This window comes from Aethina tumida, chromosome 6 (assembly GCF_024364675.1).
Source record: "Aethina tumida isolate Nest 87 chromosome 6, icAetTumi1.1, whole genome shotgun sequence".
NCBI classification, from domain to species: Eukaryota; Metazoa; Arthropoda; class Insecta; order Coleoptera; family Nitidulidae; genus Aethina; species Aethina tumida.
This window is the reverse complement of record NC_065440.1, coordinates 10,971,255-10,990,899: the sequence shown is the minus strand read 5'-3', so window position 1 is coordinate 10,990,899 and position 19,645 is coordinate 10,971,255. Positions and strand designations below refer to the sequence as shown.

Genomic DNA, 19,645 nt, shown 5'->3' with positions numbered 1-19,645 from the left:
AGGTTTAATCATTTTTAGATAAATACAATCAAGACTCACTTGATTTCATTCAAGTACAGTACATGTATTTATATTTAAAGAGGAGTTTTTGGTTTCTCTTGTACAGATTTTTCTCTTCAACGCTATTTTAAGAAAAACTGATATGAAATAAAAACTTAAGATTCACTATAATTTTAATATTTAAATAACTTATTTCAAAAAGTTTTATAATAAAAAAACAGACCTCTCATAAACTCATAATTTTTTTTTTTTAAATAAAACTATAAGCAATAGAAAGATGTGACTTCCACCATTTAATTTAGCAGATTTTAAAGTAGATACTTAAATTTATAAACGTATTCCTAAAAATATTCCAACAATTGAATGTTTTACAATAAAAAGGCTGACCACTTTTAAAAACCTGGTTTCCAAAATTCACCCTTTAAATTTTGGCAATTTTTTGTTACAAAACTATGGAAAATATAAACATGTAACTTTTACCAACTAATTTACCATATTTTAAAGTATATATTTTCAAGATCTCATATAAAAACTTTTAAAACTCGATTTACTAGAGAGAGGAAACAAAAAATTAAATTTCTTTACTTTAACAACGTTTTAACAAAAACAGAAAAAAGATATAAACTTGCAATTTTTACTAATCAATTCTTAATTCTTGTTTCTTCATTATTTTAAAGTTTCATAAACGTGTTTCAACAATTGAATATTTTAAAATAAAAAGACTGACCACTTTTATAAACCATGTTTCAAAAATTCATCTGTCAAATTTTAGCAATTTTTTGCTACAAAACTATAGAAAATAGGAACATGCAGCTTTGACCAACTAATTTAGCATATTTCAAAGTATATATTATCAAAATCTCACACAAAAACTTTTAAAACTGGATTTACCAGAGCGAGGAAGCTGAAAATGAAATTACTCCACTTTAACAACGTTTTAACAAAAACAGAGAAAAGATACAAACTTGTAATTTTTACTAATCAATTCTTAATACTTTTTTCTTCATAATTATAAATTTTCATAAACGTGTTTCAGCAACTGAATATTTTAAAATAAAAAGACTGACCACTTTTATAAACCATGTTTCAAAAATTCATCTATCAAATTTTAGCAATTTTTTGCTACAAAACTGTAGAAAATAGGAACATGCAGCTTTGACTAGCTAATTTAGCACATTTCAAAGTATCTATTTTCAAAATTTCACATAAAAACTTTTAAAACTGGATTTACTAGAGCGAGGAAACAAAAAATGAAATTACTCCACTTTAACAACGTTTTAACAAAAACAGAGAAAACATACAAACTTGCAATTTTTACTAATCAATTCTTAATTCTTTTTTCATTATTTTAAAATTTCATAAACGTGTTTCAGCAACTGAATATTTTAAAATAAAAAGACTGACCACTTTTATAAACCATGTTTCAAAAATTCATCTATCAAATTTTGGCGATTTTTTACAACAAAACTGTAGAAAATAGAAACATGCAACTTTTACCAACTAATTTAGCACATTTTAAAGTATATATTTCCAAGATTTCACATAAAAACTTTTAAAACTGGATTTACTAGAGCGAGGAAACAGAAAATGAAATTACTCCACTTTAACAACGTTTTAACAAAAACAGAGAAAAGATACAAACATGTAATTTTTACTAATCAATTCTTAATTCTTTTTTCTTCATTATTTTAAATTTTCATAAACGTGTTTCAGCAACTGAATATTTTAAAATAAAAAGACTGACCACGTTTATAAACCATGTTTCAAAAATTCATCTATCAAATTTTAGCAATTTTTTGCTACAAAACTGTAGAAAATAGGAACATGCAGCTTTGTACAATTAATTTAGCATATTTCAAAGTATATATTATCAAAATCTCACACAAAAAATTTTAAAACTGGATTTACTAGAGCGAGGAAACTGAAAATGAAATTACTCCACTTTAACATCGTTTTAACAAAAACAGAGAAAAGATACAAACTTGTAATTTTTACTAATCAATTCTTAATACTTTTTTCTTCATAATTATAAATTTTCATAAACGTGTTTCAGCAACTGAATATTTTAAAATAAAAAGACTGACCACTTTTATAAACCATGTTTCAAAAATTCATCTATCAAGTTTTAGCAATTTTTTGCTACAAAACTGTAGAAAATAGGAACATGCAGCTTTGACTAGCTAATTTAGCACATTTCAAAGTATCTATTTTCAAAATTTCACATAAAAACTTTTAAAACTGGATTTACTAGAGCGAGGAAACATAAAATGAAATTACTCCACTTTAACAACGTTTTAACAAAAACAGAGAAAACATACAAACTTGCAATTTTTACTAATCAATTCTTAATTCTTTTTTCTTCATTATTTTAAAATTTCATAAACGTGTTTCAGCAACTGAATATTTTAAAATAAAAAGACTGACCACTTTTATAAACCATATTTCAAAAATTCATCGATCAAATTTTGGCAATTTTTTGCTACAAAACTATAGAAAATAGGAACATGCAACTTTTACCAACTAATTTAGCATATTTTAAAGTATATATTTCCAAGATCTCATACAAAAACTTTTAAAACTCGATTTACTAGAACGAGGAAATAAAAAATGAAATTACTCCATTTTAACAACGTCTTAACAAAAACAGAGAAAAGATACAAACTTGCAATTTTTAAAATCAATTCTTAATTCTTTTTTCTTCGTTATTTTAAAATTTCATAAATATGTTTCAACAATTGAATATTTTTTATATTTTTTGGCAATTTTTTGCTACAAAACTATATAAAATAGAAACATGCAATTAATTTAGCACATTTTTAAGTATATATTTTTAAAATCACATATAAAGAATTCCAAAAACTGGATGCGAAGAAATAAGAATTGTTTTCAAAATTTATTAGTTTGGCAATTAATTGACCATATTTGTTTTCTTAAAATGTTACAAGGGAGACCTAGACATTTATATTTTTAAGAAAAAAATCAAACCAATCATTTGTTTTTACCTTTACAGTGCAGCCAAGATACAAATATGATTTTTGATGTATCCATTATTTAACTAATTGGTATTAAAATCTAATAACAATATTAAAACAAAAAACGAATGATTATAACTGAATAACTGACCTTTTTCAGGATTCCAGTCATATCCATCCATCAAACTTTGACAATTTATGACGGATTTATTAAATTTTTACCAGTCGATTCATACATATTTATTCCATGCAAACGGTAAATAACATAAATAACAATTACAACAAAGCGACAACGAACGAGGCGATAAGAACACCATCAGTATAAGTAAAAAAATAGTTTATAAATAAACCAATGATGAATAAATTTAATAAAAAATCACAATGTGTTGAGTGTGGTCAAGGAGATATGAATCAGGACGATATTGGGGTCATGGTTGTTCCATTATTATTATTATTATCGTAATTAGCACAACAAAACCAAAGAAAACTTACATAAGTATACATCTTAACTAATAAAAACAATGTCACACAACAAATGGCACATTAAAACAATAACAAACCGGCTGGCGGTCCCGATTTCAAACCGATTGAGTGCGCTTGAAATTCACTTTCGTACTGATCAAAACCGCACGACGCGGCTTCCCCCTACTTATGCACGAGTTATGTCACCGCTAAAACAGTACATTCGGCGATAAACAAGTGCTGTTCTTCAATATTTCAGTTTTCAATACGCTAAACTACTTAATTCAGTTAATTTTACATATAAATTCGTCGTTTAAGTCGTACTTTTTGCATTAATCTCCTCGTTTATTAAAATTCCTGATTCATTTTCCTTATTTCAGCTTAGTAAAAGCCTCAGGCCCAACACTGAACAATTAAATACTACAAAAATCGACTCAGTTTATTAATATCCGTGGCGCATCTGTTCAAATTGCAAAACACAAGTGTGACTCATAAAAAAATCTCTCCATGGAATAAATTGGACCGTTAATACGTTAATTGCTCGCGTAACGTATTAAATTATCTGCCGTTACCGTTATGTTTTCACGCTCGTTTTCGTTCCTGTTTTTGTATTTGATAAATGAAAACACTCACGACTGATTTCCTTCTTTGCATGGGCTTCGGGTAGTCCCTTTTGTGTCTCCTTTGGTCTTCAGACATTTTTCTTGGGTATTAAATTGACATATTAACTGGTTAAACCTTACTTTACTTACTGATATTGATAAGATTATTGCAGGCCTGGGTCGTACAAATTCCTTAATCTATTTACTTTCATACTGACTTATCTACTTTTCGATGAATATTATCTGATAAGTTTTATACTGAGAGTTGTTTAATAAATTAATACGTGGTACAAATGTGAATCACTTACAAAACTGCCAGATTTTGCTTTCTCCTGTCGAGACATTGTGTGTGTGTGTTCGTGGTGTTTGGTTTTGGAATGTAAATCACAACCTGAAATCACATTAACATTAAAACTGACTTATCATCAAACAATGATAAGATTTAAACCGTTTTACTAATGATAAACATCAAATAAAGTTAAAATAAACAGAGACACATAACCTAAAACAATTATCCCCCCAAAATCCGCATTTAAAACCCCTTAACAAGTAACTTACCGAAGATTTTTCCGTTAAATAACCAATTTTATTACCTGTTTGTGTTGCTGTTGTATAAATAATAATTCGGTTCACAAATTTTGATTCATCTCGTTGATATTAACAACTTGTTGCTTGGCTGTTGTCGCCCATAAAAGTGGTTTTATTGATTTCCTGGTGCAACCGTTCCGTTTATCGTTAACGCGAAAACTTATCACTGCTCTAATTGAATAACTTATAAACAAAATAATCAAGAAAAAAATCGTTTTTAAATATTATATTTTTATATACAAATGAGTTTAAAACTAGCGACGTTTTAAATGTTGACCACCTGATACGATTGGAATTTGTGCCCCGGGCTGAGTTTTGTTCCTCTCCGGCGTTTGTTATCGCTGTGGTTTTTAGTTTGATCCTATTATTAACGTGAATATTGTTGTGTTATTGTTGTTACACTTTTATGATTAACGAGTGTGGGTTGTCCGTTCTTTGTATATCTAGTAACGTTTTTAAAAGTGTTGGTGATTTAAATTTTTTTCTTTGTTAAACAAAATTTAAAAGGTATTTATAAATTAATAATTAATTATTGTGATATTTTATCCACCTGTAAACAATACATAAATAAGTATATTTTTCTATAAAAAATATATTTTATTAAAATGTTTATACCTAACCTATTTATTTACTACTCCAATTATAAATATCTTTTTAGGAGTAAACAAATTTTTACAACGATAATACAAATCAGCAATACTAATAGTGAAAATTACTATATGAATCTTATTAATTATCACTTTCAAATTAATATATTTTATACAAATAATAGATCATAAAAATTTTAATATGGAACCAAAAATGAAGGTTTTATGAAAGATTGAGAATAAATAAAAACTTGCAGCCGTTACCAGTCGATTTATCAATGTTTTTTCTTTATTAATCTAAAATTTGGTAAGGGTCTTGTAATTATTGAATTTTTTACAACAATAAAACTTTTATACTCATTCATATATCAAATTTTAACAATTTTATTAACAAAATTATTATTTATTTAATCGTAGGGTTGTCACCAATTAATTCAGAATATTTTGGAGTACTTATTTTCAAAATTTCACACAAAAAAATGTAAAACTGAATTTTTTACTATGAAGAAATTGCTCAGGATTTTGTTTTACTTCAACAATGGTTTCTGAAAAATTGACAATGGATGAAAACTTGCAGCCTTTACCAGTAGATTCCTCATTGTTTCTTCTATGTTGTTTTAAAATTTTGCAGCCCTATTTTAAATATTGAATTTTTTACACCAAAAAAGCGGACTTCTTTCATAAACATTTACAAAATTCATACATTAAACTTTTACAATTTTTTGTGACAAAATTATGAATGATATAAATATGAGGTTTTCAGCAATTGGTTCAACATATTTCAAACTAGATATTTTGAAAATTTCACACGAAAAAATTGAAAACTGATTTTTTTACGACGCAGAAATTGTTTTACTTCCACAATGGTTTCTGAAAATAAATGGAAACTTACATCTTTTACAGCAAAAAAGTTTTTTAAAAAAAATCACAATATTTATTTATTTAATTTTTACATTTTGTTTTGAGGTTTTCAGTTTTATGGCGAAAATTAAATGTTTTAATTCACGTAAATTATTCCTTTTTACAAACAACATTGCTTTCAAATTTTACATATTTAATTTTGACAATTTAAACGTACTATTAACTTAAAAATATGATCTAATTTTTAATGTTATAGTTCAATGTTGCACATAAATCAGAATAAATTTAGTCCAAAGTAAAACTAATCATGTACATAACAAATAAGTAATTACATAATGCAAAATTTGGAACGTCTGTAAGCAACTTAATCAGTAATTAAAACACAGCCTCGTCTACTGTTGAATAATTTATTATTAATACATTTAAAACAGAATAAATTTTTTGATATTTACAATTGGGTCCTTGTTTGTCAGAATCATGAAATAAAATATAATTAACTCGCAAACAAGAGATGCATTCAATTCTATGTACAAATTAAAAACGATACAATTCTCATCTCTTATATGTATATATATCGTACATTCATCCAATCAGTATATTTACAAATCAATAAAATAAATTTATTTGTAATCATAATTATTATCTTTTAAACTAATAAAGAGATCTAAACTTTGGGCACATCCCAAAAAAAATATTATTTACAATTCTTACACTCTCTATCTATAATAGTAATACGTTATTTTTTTTGTAGTTTTGTGTTAAAATTAATGGAATAAGTTAAAGTGGAAGTCCACTACTGTATTGATTAATCTCGTAGTTGTATTAACTTTTTGGACCGTCTTCCCGAATTTATATTATATACAATTTGTAGGACTAGCAAAAAATAATATTAATAAAAATAGTACAGGCTTGAAACAAATACTGATATGCATAGAACAAAATCCTGGAGAGAGTACGCAAGAATCCAATCACATCGTGTCAGTTCAACTCGGCCTCGGCGACGCGGTGCTGACGACCACGACGGTCGGCTTCACCACGTACTGGAGGGCCGGCACCACTTTCCCGTTCAGCTGCTGCTGCGTCGCAATAAAGTGCGTCGGCACCAGCGCGTCGGTCAGCGCCTTCGGAACGATCGCCACCAATCCCGGGTTCACCGGATAGCTGACCGGCACCACCGACAGCTGCGTCGTCTGCACCGCCGACTGGCTCGACGAAACCTGCAACATTAACTATTAATTAATCCACGTCCATCGCCTGCGGCTTAAAATACGCACCTCGTTCACGGTGGTCACGCTGGGAGTCTGCGCCTTCGCCAGGATCGGTATGGACACCTTCTCGCTGCCGTTCTGCTGTATGACGCTGGTGGTGGTGACCGGCGACTCGGCTTTCACCTCCACGTTCGTGTTGGTGCCCCCGAACTCCAGCAGCAGCTTGGCGATCTCGGAGGGCAGGGGCGTCGGCAGCTCCTTCCTCAGCACCAGCACCCGCTGCTGATTGGAGATCTTCTCGCGTGCCAGCCGCTCTATTTCGTGCTCCATCTCGCGCTCCTTCCGTTTCAGCGACTGGATGTAGCGCAGGGCGTGGTGCAGGATGCTCAGGTTCGATGTCTTCTTCTCGTCCTGGTTCTGGGGCAGTTGTTTCTTCAAGAATTCGAAGCATTCCTTCAGGTGTGCCCGTCGGTGCTTCTCTAACTTGTTGTGGACTTCGCGGGTACCGGCCCTGAAGACCATGGGTGGTACCCTCCGTTTGACGTCCCTGTTGCTCTCGTCGATGACCAGCGGGTTCATGATGTCGAAACTGTTGTGCAGCACTCTAGGCCTCTGAGGTTGGCCCGCCACCGTGCTGGAGACCTGGTGGTCCTGCTCCTTCTTGACGACAGGCGCTGTTGATAAGGTCAGTTGACCTTGAAGCGCGATGCCGGGTGAGGATAGCAGCACTGTGCCGTTTTGATTGAGACTGATACTTTTGGCGGTGGGTGTGGCGATGGTGAGGGCGGGTTGAGGCGTCGATGGCAGCGGCTCAGCCGCCGTCAGCGACAGCATTTGCTGCAGCTTCTGGTCCTGTTCCTGCTGTTCCAGGAACTTTGCCGCCTCGATTAACGTGCTTAAACTCATGTTTGATTTTTTCTGCTTGTTTGATTTGGGTTACTAGAATTAAAGATAAAAACACAATGTCATCAAAAATGAACAACTATAATATTAATTTAAAAAATTATATTAAATGTAATACCCGCTTTGGTTATTGAATGAAGGAGTTTGACAAGAATTATCCGGTTTTTATTGGCTTTAAGGTATAAAGTAAATACGAATTAGAAAGTTGCTTATGTTTCTTATAGGAATCCTACAAAATTTACGTATTATATTTATGTTAATAATCTTAAAATTGTACAATTAAGAAACCTTGAAAATTTCTACAAAACAATATTCGTACAATCTATGGTGTAGATTAATAAATAAAATTTTAAAGAAAACCATATTCTTTCTGGCTTCTGGCGTTGCCCTTTGTTTAAGGAACTGCCATTTGTTGAAGGGATTGAAAAAATTGTGTTTCTTGAAATCAAATATTTAACAGGTGATGTTGGTACTCAAATGAAAGGCTTTAAAATATCTGTTTGATTACTATAAATATTGTTTGATACTATAAATATTTACACTCAAATTAAAGAGGCTTTGATAAATAATATTCCTGCTTACAGATATTTGGTATCGTTTATGGTGTAAATTAGCAAAATTATATACGAAAACTAAATTTTAAAGTAATTAACAATTTTCTTGTTATTACTGTCGTTGTTAATTTAAAATGTATGTAAATTAGTTGATCATCATTTAATGGATGTAAAAATATAAATAGAATAAAATTTTTTTATCACAAAAGTGTGCCTTTATCGACGGGGTTGAATAAATGGTTTTTCTTGAATAATTCCATCAAATGGAATCTCTTTGGGGGTGTTGGTTCTCAAATGAAAGGCCTTGTAAAGATCTATCTGGTTATATAAGAATTACACATAGATTTAGGTATAATATCAGACAGATTATGAATATGAAAGTTTTCTTAGATAAATCATCAACATTAAATTTTATATTATGAATATTCACACTCTAATGAAAGGGTTTGAAAAATCCAACCATATAGAAATTTCGTATCGTATACGAGGTAAATTAACAAATTATATACGAGGACCAAGTTTCAAAATAATCAACATATTTTCTTGTTATTACTATTATCGTTAGATTAAAATTTATGTAAATTGGTTGTGTGTCATTTAATGGTCGTAAAAACATAAGTAGAATAAAATTAATTTCACCACAATGTGTTGTTTGTTGACGGGGTTGAATAAATGGATTTTTTTGAATAACTCCACCCAATGAAATATCTCAGTGGCGGAGTTGGTACTCAAATGACAAGTATTGAAAAGATCTATCAAATTATATACGATTTACATCTACTTTATGGTATGAAATAAGAAAGATATGATAGAAAATATGAGAATTTTGGTGATTTTCTTAAATACTTCATAAATTAAATTTTATACCATGAATGTTCAAGTGAAAGGGTTTGAAAAAGTTTATACAGCCATATAGAAATTTTGTATCATATATGAGGTAATTTAAAAAATTATATACGAGAATCAAATTTTAAAGTAATCAACATATTTTCTTGTTATTAATATTATCGTTAAATTAAAATTTATGTAAATTAGTTGTTTGTCATTTAATGGACGTTAAAATATAAGTAGAATAAAATTTATTTCACCACAATGTATTATTTGTTGAAGGGGTTGAATAAATGGTTTTTCTTGAATAACTCCATTTAATGAAATATCTCACTGGCGGAGTTGGTACTCAAATGAAAGGTATTGAAAAGATCTATCAAATTATATAAGATTTACATATACTTTATGGTATAAAATAAGAAAGATATGATAAAAAATATGAAAATTTTGGTGGTTTTCTTAAATAATTTATCCAAATTAAAATGTATACTATAAATATTCACATTCCAGTGAAAGGGTTTGAAAAAGTCTATCCAGCCATATAGAAATTTCGTATCGTATATGAGGTAAATTAACAAATTATATACGAGAACCAAATTTAAAAATAATCAACATATTTTCTTGTTATTACTATTATCGTTAGATTAAAATTTATGTAAATAGTTGTTTGCCATCTAATGGACGTAAAAACATAAGTAGAATAAAATTTATTTTACGACAATGTGTTATTTGTTAACAGGGTTGAATAAATGGTTTTTCTTGAATAAGTCCTTCCAATGAAAAATTTCATTGGTCGAGTTGGTACTCAAATGAAAGGTATTGCAAAGATTTATGTAGTTATATAAGATTTGCGTATACTTTACGGTATAAAATAAGAAAGATATGATCGAAAATATAAAAATTTTGAAGTTTTTCTTAAATAATTCATCCAAATTAAATTTTATACTATGAATATTCACATTCAAGTGAAAGGGTTTGAAAAAGTCTATCCAGCCATACAGATATATCGTATTGTTTATGATACAAATTAACAAAATTATATACGAGAACAAAATTTTAAAGTAATCATCATATTTTCTTGTTATTACAATTACCTTTAGTTTGAAATTTATGTAAATTAGTTATTTGTTAATTAATAGACGTACAAATATATATAGAATAATAATTCTTTAACCACAAAGTGTCATTTGTTGACGGGATTGAATAAATGATTTTTCTTGAATACCTTTATCAATAGGAATATCTTATTGGGGGTGTTGGTACTCAAATGAAAGGTCTTGAAAAGATATATCTGATTATATAAAGTTTACATATACTTTACGATCTAATATAAGAAAGATATGACCAAAACTATAAAAATTTTGGAGTTTTCCTTAAAATAATTTATCAAAATTAAATTATATACTGTAAATATTTACACATTAATGAAAAGATTTGAAAATGTTTATCCAGCCATACAGAAAGTTCGTGTCGTTTATGGGGTAAATTAATAAAATTATATATGAGAACCAAATTTTACAGTAATCAACATATTTTACTACTATTCTTGTTAGTTTAAAATGTTCTTGTTATTACTATTGTCGTTAGTTTAAATTTTATGTAAATAAGTTGTTTGTTGTTTAATAGACGTAATGATATAAATAGAATAAAATTTATTATACCACAATGTATTATCATTTGCTCACCAAGTTGAATAAATGGGTTTTCTTGAATAAGTCCATTAAATGAAATATGTCATTGGGGATGTTGGTACTCAAGTGAAAGGTCTTGAAAAGACCTATGTCGTTATATAAGCTTTACTTAAACTTTAAGGCATTATATATAAAATATAAGACCAAAATTAATTTTTTCTTAAATAATTTATACATTAAATTTTAAACTTCGAATATTTATTCACAAATAATTAATAAATATTTTGAAAAAATCTATGCAGCTGTACAGAAATTTCATATGGTTTATAATATAAATTAAAGAAATTATAGAAGGAAACCAAATTTTAAAGTAGTTAACATATTTTCCTGTTAGTACCGTCGTAGTTCGCCTAAAATTTATGCAAATTAATTGTTTTTCCTTAGACAGACGTAAAAATTCTCATAGAAAGTAATAATTTCTACCACCAGCTGTTATATATCAAAGAATACGGATAAATGGTTTTTCTTAAATACAAGGGATGCTGGTACTCAAATAAAAGGTCTTCAAAAGATCCATTCAACAGTTTCAATGCACCTTTTGGTGTTAAGGCAATATCCCCGATACAACACGGCGTCAGTTGTTGTTCAGTCCTCGTATTTTGTGCACCTTGCACTGACAAAGTGGATTTCCATGAAAGTATCACATGTGCAAAAGCGAAGGAACTAGTTTATACTATCGATTCCGACGTTCGTGAGTCATTGTCTCACGTTCGATCCGTTTATAAAACAAAAATCGACTGGTTCAATTTTCATTTTGTACGCCGCAATAACATCTTTGTTTATCGTTACAGTTTTTACAAACCACTAACGGTTGTTTACATAAATTTCATTTACTGTTTGCGTAACTGTATTCGTACTACATTCAACTTCTGTCTTTTTTTATCTGTGCGTATGTTGTACAAAAAACACATAAACAAAAGATAAGAGTAACCGGAGACGTTTTTGAGTCACAGGTACAAAATGCCAACAGATAACACGATTAACAGTCAATTTGTGACCCCGATAATGGATTTCCGTTTTCCGTGACGACAGACAAAAATAACTGCATCCCGTCCCCAAATTCCTGGTAAATAAACGTTACGTCACGTGGCAATTTAAAAACAAAAATAAACAAATAAACCCGAAGAGGGAAAAGTCCTTTGTCCGGACGCATTACAAAATTGTAGAGGACGCATGCGCACGCCGCACAAAACCAGTTCCCCCATAAAAAGCACCGGAACGCAACACACACACACACGTACACACGCCACAACAACCACGTGCCCTGCGCAGAGGCTCGCTTTCGGTCGCGGCGCGCACCATGCATAATAATCAAGCGGGTCCAACGATTCTTCTTTGTCAGGTTGCCGTGCGACGTTGCCATAGGTCAACTTCCGTGGCAGCTTTGGGGAACTAACCTTAGTTTGACGTGGTTTGTTTTGAGATTTCGGGTGGATTTTTGGGGATTTTGGCGAGGTTGTGGTCGGTGTGAGGTTTCGGGGTGATTGCCGATAGGTTTGGGTTGTGCGTTAGGTGATTACAAAGAGAAAAAGGGAAGCCACGTAAGTGAAGGAGTGGCGTCGGAGCGAAGCGACAACGCCGCCTGCCTGCGTATCGATGCACAACGTGTAAATGTGTGTGTGTGTACGCCAGCACGTACCGTACCCCAAAACACGACAACAACCCACCTTGGCCGCCCCGGGCCCCGCCAAACCCGAATCGAATTGGACACCGCCGTCCGGCGAAAATAAACAAAGAAGCCGTGGCGGCGCGGCGAGGGGGGAGCGTGCCGCCGACCAATCAAATCGACGCACATGGTGACATCACGAGGTTCAATCCGGGCAATGCCCCGCGACACACTCCCCGAAATCGCGTCGTCAAACCGGCCCGAAAACCACCACCGACCCAACCGCCGCCGACGGTGCCGTCCTCACCTTCGCATCAACGTCGCTGTGCAGCCTCGGTGCGGCCGTGCGTTCGGTTCCGGTGTCGTCGCTCTCCTCCTGTCCGGTACGTGTAACTTTCACCTCCCGCGTCCGGTCATGGGCGTCGCACGTTCCCGATTGTTTTTCGCACGTCCGAAAAACCCGTGCCGGTCCCGTCGGCGAGCCGGGTCGCCCGCCCGAATCGATCGTCGACGTTCCGGTCGCCCCCAAAACAACAACAAGTCCGGCCCGGCTCACGCACTCGGTTCACGCACTTCGCTATGCACCAGGCCCACGGGCCGCTGCACGAACGGCCGACACTGTTGCGCCGGCTGTCGAAAACGCCCCGGCTGTGGGGATTGTGATGATGAAACGGATGGACGGACGGACGTAGACGCGGAGGCACGTCGGTCACGACACCCGTTCGGCGAATGGCCAGCAGCACGCCCGCTCGAGCTGTGCTGCGTGTCTGCGTTGTTGCCGATGCCGTTGGTGTAGTTTACCCGGACGGCGGTCGTGGTTTTAGCACGTACACAAGTTGCGGGACGTGTTCGAAAGTCCCCGGCATCGGGAGCACGGCTTATTTAGGGTTCACATGGTGCACTATAGCGAAATTATGTGGCGTTAACTTTGTTAACTATTGAATGTTTTCAATAGCTTCGGACGAATTTGAAAGGAAAACAAATTTCAAAGTTAATGTTGTACATAAATTCACATGGAAACTAATAAATTTAATTAACAATCACTTGTTGAAAGGGTTGAAAGAAGTGTTTTCCTCTGAAGTAAAGTGTTTGTCACTTTGAATGTTGTTTTTAAAAAATCTGACTGATTATATGAGGTCTCTAAATAAATTAGAAAAGGGAAACAAGAAAGATATGACCAAAATTGCGGATTTTTTGGAAAATATTCTTAATTAACTTGGCCAAAAATATTTTCTAACAATGTAAAATATTAAAGTGTTTGTCACTTTGAATGTTGTTTTTAAAAAATCTGACTGATTATATGAGGTCTCCAAATAAATTAGAATGTGAAACAAGAAAGATATGACCAAAATTGCGGATTTTTTGGAAAATATTCTTAATTAACTTGGCCAAAAATATTTTCTAACAATGTAAAATATTAAAGTGTTTGTCACTTTGAATGTTGTTTTTAAAAAATCTGACTGATTATATGAGTTCTCTAAATAAATTAGAATGTGAAACAAGAAAGATATGACCAAAATTGCGGATTTTTTGGAAAATATTCTTAATTAACTTGGCCAAAAATATTTTCTAACAATGTAAAATATTAAAGTGTTTGTCACTTTGAATGTTGTTTTTAAAAAATCTGACTGATTACATGAGGTCTCTAAATAAATTAGAATGTGAAACAAGAAAAATATGACCAAAATTGCGAATTTTTTGGAAAATATTCTTAATTAACTTGGCCAAAAATATTTTCTAACAATGTAAAATATTAAAGTGTTTGTCACTTTGAATGTTGTTTTTAAAAAATTTGACTGATTATATGAGGTCTCCAAATAAATTAGAATGTGAAACAAGAAAGATATGACCAAAATTGCGGATTTTTTGGAAAATATTCTTAATTAACTTGGCCAAAAATATTTTCTAACAATGTAAAATATTAAAGTGTTTGTCACTTTGAATGTTGTTTTTAAAAAATCTGACTGATTATATGAGGTCTCCAAATAAATTAGAATGTGAAACAAGAAAGATATGACCAAAATTGCGGATTTTTTGGAAAATATTCTTAATTAACTTGGCCAAAAATATTTTCTAACAATGTAAAATATTAATTAAAGTGTTTGTCACTTTGAATGTTGTTTTTAAAAAATTTGACTGATTATATGAGGTCTCCAAATAAATTAGAATGTGAAACAAGAAAGATATGACCAAAATTGCGGATTTTTTGGAAAATATTCTTAATTAACTTGGCCAAAAATATTTTCTAACAATGTAAAATATTAAAGTGTTTGTCACTTTGAATGTTGTTTTTAAAAAATCTGACTGATTATATGAGGTCTCCAAATAAATTAGAATGTGAAACAAGAAAGATATGACCAAAATTGCGGATTTTTTGGAAAATATTCTTAATTAACTTGGCCAAAAATATTTTCTAACAATGTAAAATATTAATTAAAGTGTTTGTCACTTTGAATGTTGTTTTTAAAAAATTTGACTGATTATATGAGGTCTCCAAATAAATTAGAATGTGAAACAAGAAAGATATGACCAAAATTGCGGATTTTTTGGAAAATATTCTTAATTAACTTGGCCAAAAATATTTTCTAACAATGTAAAATATTAAAGTGTTTGTCACTTTGAATGTTGTTTTTAAAAAATCTGACTGATTATATGAGGTCTCCAAATAAATTAGAATGTGAAACAAGAAAGATATGACCAAAATTGCGGATTTTTTGGAAAATATTCTTAATTAACTTGGCCAAAAATATTTTCTAACAATGTAAAATATTAATTAAAGTGTTTGTCACTTTGAATGTTGTTTTTAAAAAATTTGACTGATTATATGAGGTCTCCAAATAAATTAGAATGTGAAACAAGAAAGATATGACCAAAATTGCGGATTTTTTGGAAAATATTCTTAATTAACTTGGCCAAAAATATTTTCTAACAATGTAAAATATTAAAGTGTTTGTCACTTTGAATGTTGTTTTTAAAAAATCTGACTGATTACATGAGGTCTCTAAATAAATTAGAATGTGAAACAAGAAAAATATGACCAAAATTGCGAATTTTTTGGAAAATATTCTTAATTAACTTGGCCAAAAATATTTTCTAACAATGTAAAATATTAAAGTGTTTGTCACTTTGAATGTTGTTTTTAAAAAATCTGACTGATTATATGAGGTCTCTAAATAAATTAGAATGTGAAACAAGAAAGATACGACCAAAATTGCGGATTTTTTGGAAAATATTCTTAATTAACTTGGCCAAAAATATTTTCTAACAATGTAAAATATTAATTAAAGTGTTTGTCACTTTGAATGTTGTTTTTAAAAATTCTGACTGATTATATGAGTTCTCTAAATAAATTAGAATGTGAAACAAGAAAAATATGACCAAAATTGCGAATTTTTTGGAAAATATTCTTAATTAACTTGGCCAAAAATATTTTCTAACAATGTAAAATATTAATTAAAGTGTTTGTTACTTTGAATGTTGTTTTTAAAAAATCTGACTGATTATATGAGGTCTCTAAATAAATTAGAAAAGTGAAACAAGAAAGATATGACCAAAATTGCGGATTTTTTGGAAAATATTCTTAATTAACTTTGCCAAAAATATTTTCTAACAATGTAAAATATTAAAGTGTTTGTCACTTTGAATGTTGTTTTTAAAAAATTTGACTGATTATATGAGGTCTCCAAATAAATTAGAATGTGAAACAAGAAAGATATGACCAAAATTGCGGATTTTTTGGAAAATATTCTTAATTAACTTGGCCAAAAATATTTTCTAACAATGTAAAATATTAAAGTGTTTGTCACTTTGAATGTTGTTTTTAAAAAATCTGACTGATTATATGAGGTCTCCAAATAAATTAGAATGTGAAACAAGAAAGATATGACCAAAATTGCGGATTTTTTGGAAAATATTCTTAATTAACTTGGCCAAAAATATTTTCTAACAATGTAAAATATTAAAGTGTTTGTCACTTTGAATGTTGTTTTTAAAAAATTTGACTGATTATATGAGGTCTCCAAATAAATTAGAATGTGAAACAAGAAAGATATGACCAAAATTGCGGATTTTTTGGAAAATATTCTTAATTAACTTGGCCAAAAATATTTTCTAACAATGTAAAATATTAAAGTGTTTGTCACTTTGAATGTTGTTTTTAAAAAATCTGACTGATTACATGAGGTCTCTAAATAAATTAGAATGTGAAACAAGAAAAATATGACCAAAATTGCGAATTTTTTGGAAAATATTCTTAATTAACTTGGCCAAAAATATTTTCTAACAATGTAAAATATTAAAGTGTTTGTCACTTTGAATGTTGTTTTTAAAAAATCTGACTGATTATATGAGGTCTCTAAATAAATTAGAATGTGAAACAAGAAAGATACGACCAAAATTGCGGATTTTTTGGAAAATATTCTTAATTAACTTGGCCAAAAATATTTTCTAACAATGTAAAATATTAATTAAAGTGTTTGTCACTTTGAATGTTGTTTTTAAAAATTCTGACTGATTATATGAGTTCTCTAAATAAATTAGAATGTGAAACAAGAAAAATATGACCAAAATTGCGAATTTTTTGGAAAATATTCTTAATTAACTTGGCCAAAAATATTTTCTAACAATGTAAAATATTAATTAAAGTGTTTGTTACTTTGAATGTTGTTTTTAAAAAATCTGACTGATTATATGAGGTCTCTAAATAAATTAGAAAAGTGAAACAAGAAAGATATGACCAAAATTGCGGATTTTTTGGAAAATATTCTTAATTAACTTTGCCAAAAATATTTTCTAACAATGTAAAATATTAAAGTGTTTGTCACTTTGAATGTTGTTTTTAAAAAATTTGACTGATTATATGAGGTCTCCAAATAAATTAGAATGTGAAACAAGAAAGATATGACCAAAATTGCGGATTTTTTGGAAAATATTCTTAATTAACTTGGCCAAAAATATTTTCTAACAATGTAAAATATTAAAGTGTTTGTCACTTTGAATGTTGTTTTTAAAAAATCTGACTGATTATATGAGGTCTCCAAATAAATTAGAATGTGAAACAAGAAAGATATGACCAAAATTGCGGATTTTTTGGAAAATATTCTTAATTAACTTGGCCAAAAATATTTTCTAACAATGTAAAATATTAAAGTGTTTGTCACTTTGAATGTTGTTTTTAAAAAATTTGACTGATTATATGAGGTCTCTAAATAAATTAGAATGTGAAACAAGAAAGATATGACCAAAATTGCGGATTTTTTGGAAAATATTCTTAATTAACTTGGCCAAAAATATTTTCTAACAATGTAAAATATTAAAGTTTGTCACTTTGAATGTTGTTTTTAAAAAATCTGACTGATTACATGAGGTCTCTAAATAAATTAGAATGTGAAACAAGAAAAATATGACCAAAATTGCGAATTTTTTGGAAAATATTCTTAATTAACTTGGCCAAAAATATTTTCTAACAATGTAAAATATTAAAGTGTTTGTCACTTTGAATGTTGTTTTTAAAAAATTTGACTGATTATATGAGGTCTCCAAATAAATTAGAATGTGAAACAAGAAAGATATGACCAAAATTGCGGATTTTTTGGAAAATATTCTTAATTAACTTGGCCAAAAATATTTTCTAACAATGTAAAATATTAAAGTGTTTGTCACTTTGAATGTTGTTTTTAAAAAATCTGACTGATTACATGAGGTCTCTAAATAAATTAGAATGTGAAACAAGAAAAATATGACCAAAATTGCGAATTTTTTGGAAAATATTCTTAATTAACTTGGCCAAAAATATTTTCTAACAATGTAAAATATTAAAGTGTTTGTCACTTTGAATGTTGTTTTTAAAAAATTTGACTGATTATATGAGGTCTCCAAATAAATTAGAATGTGAAACAAGAAAGATATGACCAAAATTGCGGATTTTTTGGAAAATATTCTTAATTAACTTGGCCAAAAATATTTTCTAACAATGTAAAATATTAAAGTGTTTGTCACTTTGAATGTTGTTTTTAAAAAATCTGACTGATTATATGAGGTCTCCAAATAAATTAGAATGTGAAACAAGAAAGATATGACCAAAATTGCGGATTTTTTGGAAAATATTCTTAATTAACTTGGCCAAAAATATTTTCTAACAATGTAAAATATTAAAGTGTTTGTCACTTTGAATGTTGTTTTTAAAAAATTTGACTGATTATATGAGGTCTCTAAATAAATTAGAATGTGAAACAAGAAAGATATGACCAAAATTGCGGATTTTTTGGAAAATATTCTTAATTAACTTGGCCAAAAATATTTTCTAACAATGTAAAATATTAAAGTTTGTCACTTTGAATGTTGTTTTTAAAAAATCTGACTGATTACATGAGGTCTCTAAATAAATTAGAATGTGAAACAAGAAAAATATGACCAAAATTGCGAATTTTTTGGAAAATATTCTTAATTAACTTGGCCAAAAATATTTTCTAACAATGTAAAATATTAAAGTGTTTGTCACTTTGAATGTTGTTTTTAAAAAATCTGACTGATTATATGAGGTCTCCAAATAAATTAGAATGTGAAACAAGAAAGATATGACCAAAATTGCGGATTTTTTGGAAAATATTCTTAATTAACTTGGCCAAAAATATTTTCTAACAATGTAAAATATTAAAGTGTTTGTCACTTTGAATGTTGTTTTTAAAAAATTTGACTGATTATATGAGGTCTCTAAATAAATTAGAATGTGAAACAAGAAAGATATGACCAAAATTGCGGATTTTTTGGAAAATATTCTTAATT

The 19,645-nt window shown here is 30.0% G+C and overlaps 2 protein-coding genes across 7 annotated transcripts in view; both read right to left on the bottom strand.

Annotated features, from left to right (window-relative positions):
- LOC109605812 (protein diaphanous) overlaps positions 1-4,864 on the bottom strand; it is a 29,207-nt gene extending 24,343 nt beyond the window's left edge. For 2 of the 4 annotated variants that reach the window (XM_049968400.1, XM_049968404.1), the window contains exon 1: positions 4,068-4,171. In XM_049968400.1, coding sequence (XP_049824357.1) covers positions 4,068-4,133 — 66 coding nt within the window. In that variant the 5' untranslated portion in view covers positions 4,134-4,171. Of the gene's footprint in view, positions 1-3,464; positions 3,622-4,067; positions 4,172-4,344; positions 4,428-4,629 lie in introns of those variants that run through there. The other 2 variants (XM_049968401.1, XM_049968402.1) reach the window with 2 other exon arrangements.
- Positions 4,865-6,465: 1,601 nt separating this feature from the next.
- LOC109606718 (max-binding protein MNT-like) lies at positions 6,466-13,324 on the bottom strand. Of its 3 annotated transcripts, none has more exons than XM_020023250.2 (3): positions 13,170-13,324; positions 7,347-8,219; positions 6,466-7,289 (listed from the first exon to the last, which is right to left on the bottom strand). In XM_020023250.2, exons 2-3 carry the CDS (start codon positions 8,184-8,186, stop codon positions 7,056-7,058), a joined length of 1,074 nt encoding a protein of 357 aa, XP_019878809.1. In that variant the 5' UTR covers positions 8,187-8,219; positions 13,170-13,324; the 3' UTR covers positions 6,466-7,055. The 3 variants fall into 3 exon arrangements, with proteins under 3 accessions (XP_019878809.1, XP_019878811.1, XP_049824604.1); XM_020023252.2 differs by lacking the exon at positions 13,170-13,324 and adding an exon at positions 12,924-13,125; XM_049968647.1 differs by lacking the exon at positions 13,170-13,324 and adding an exon at positions 11,792-12,344.
- Between the last annotated feature and the right edge of the window lie 6,321 nt (positions 13,325-19,645).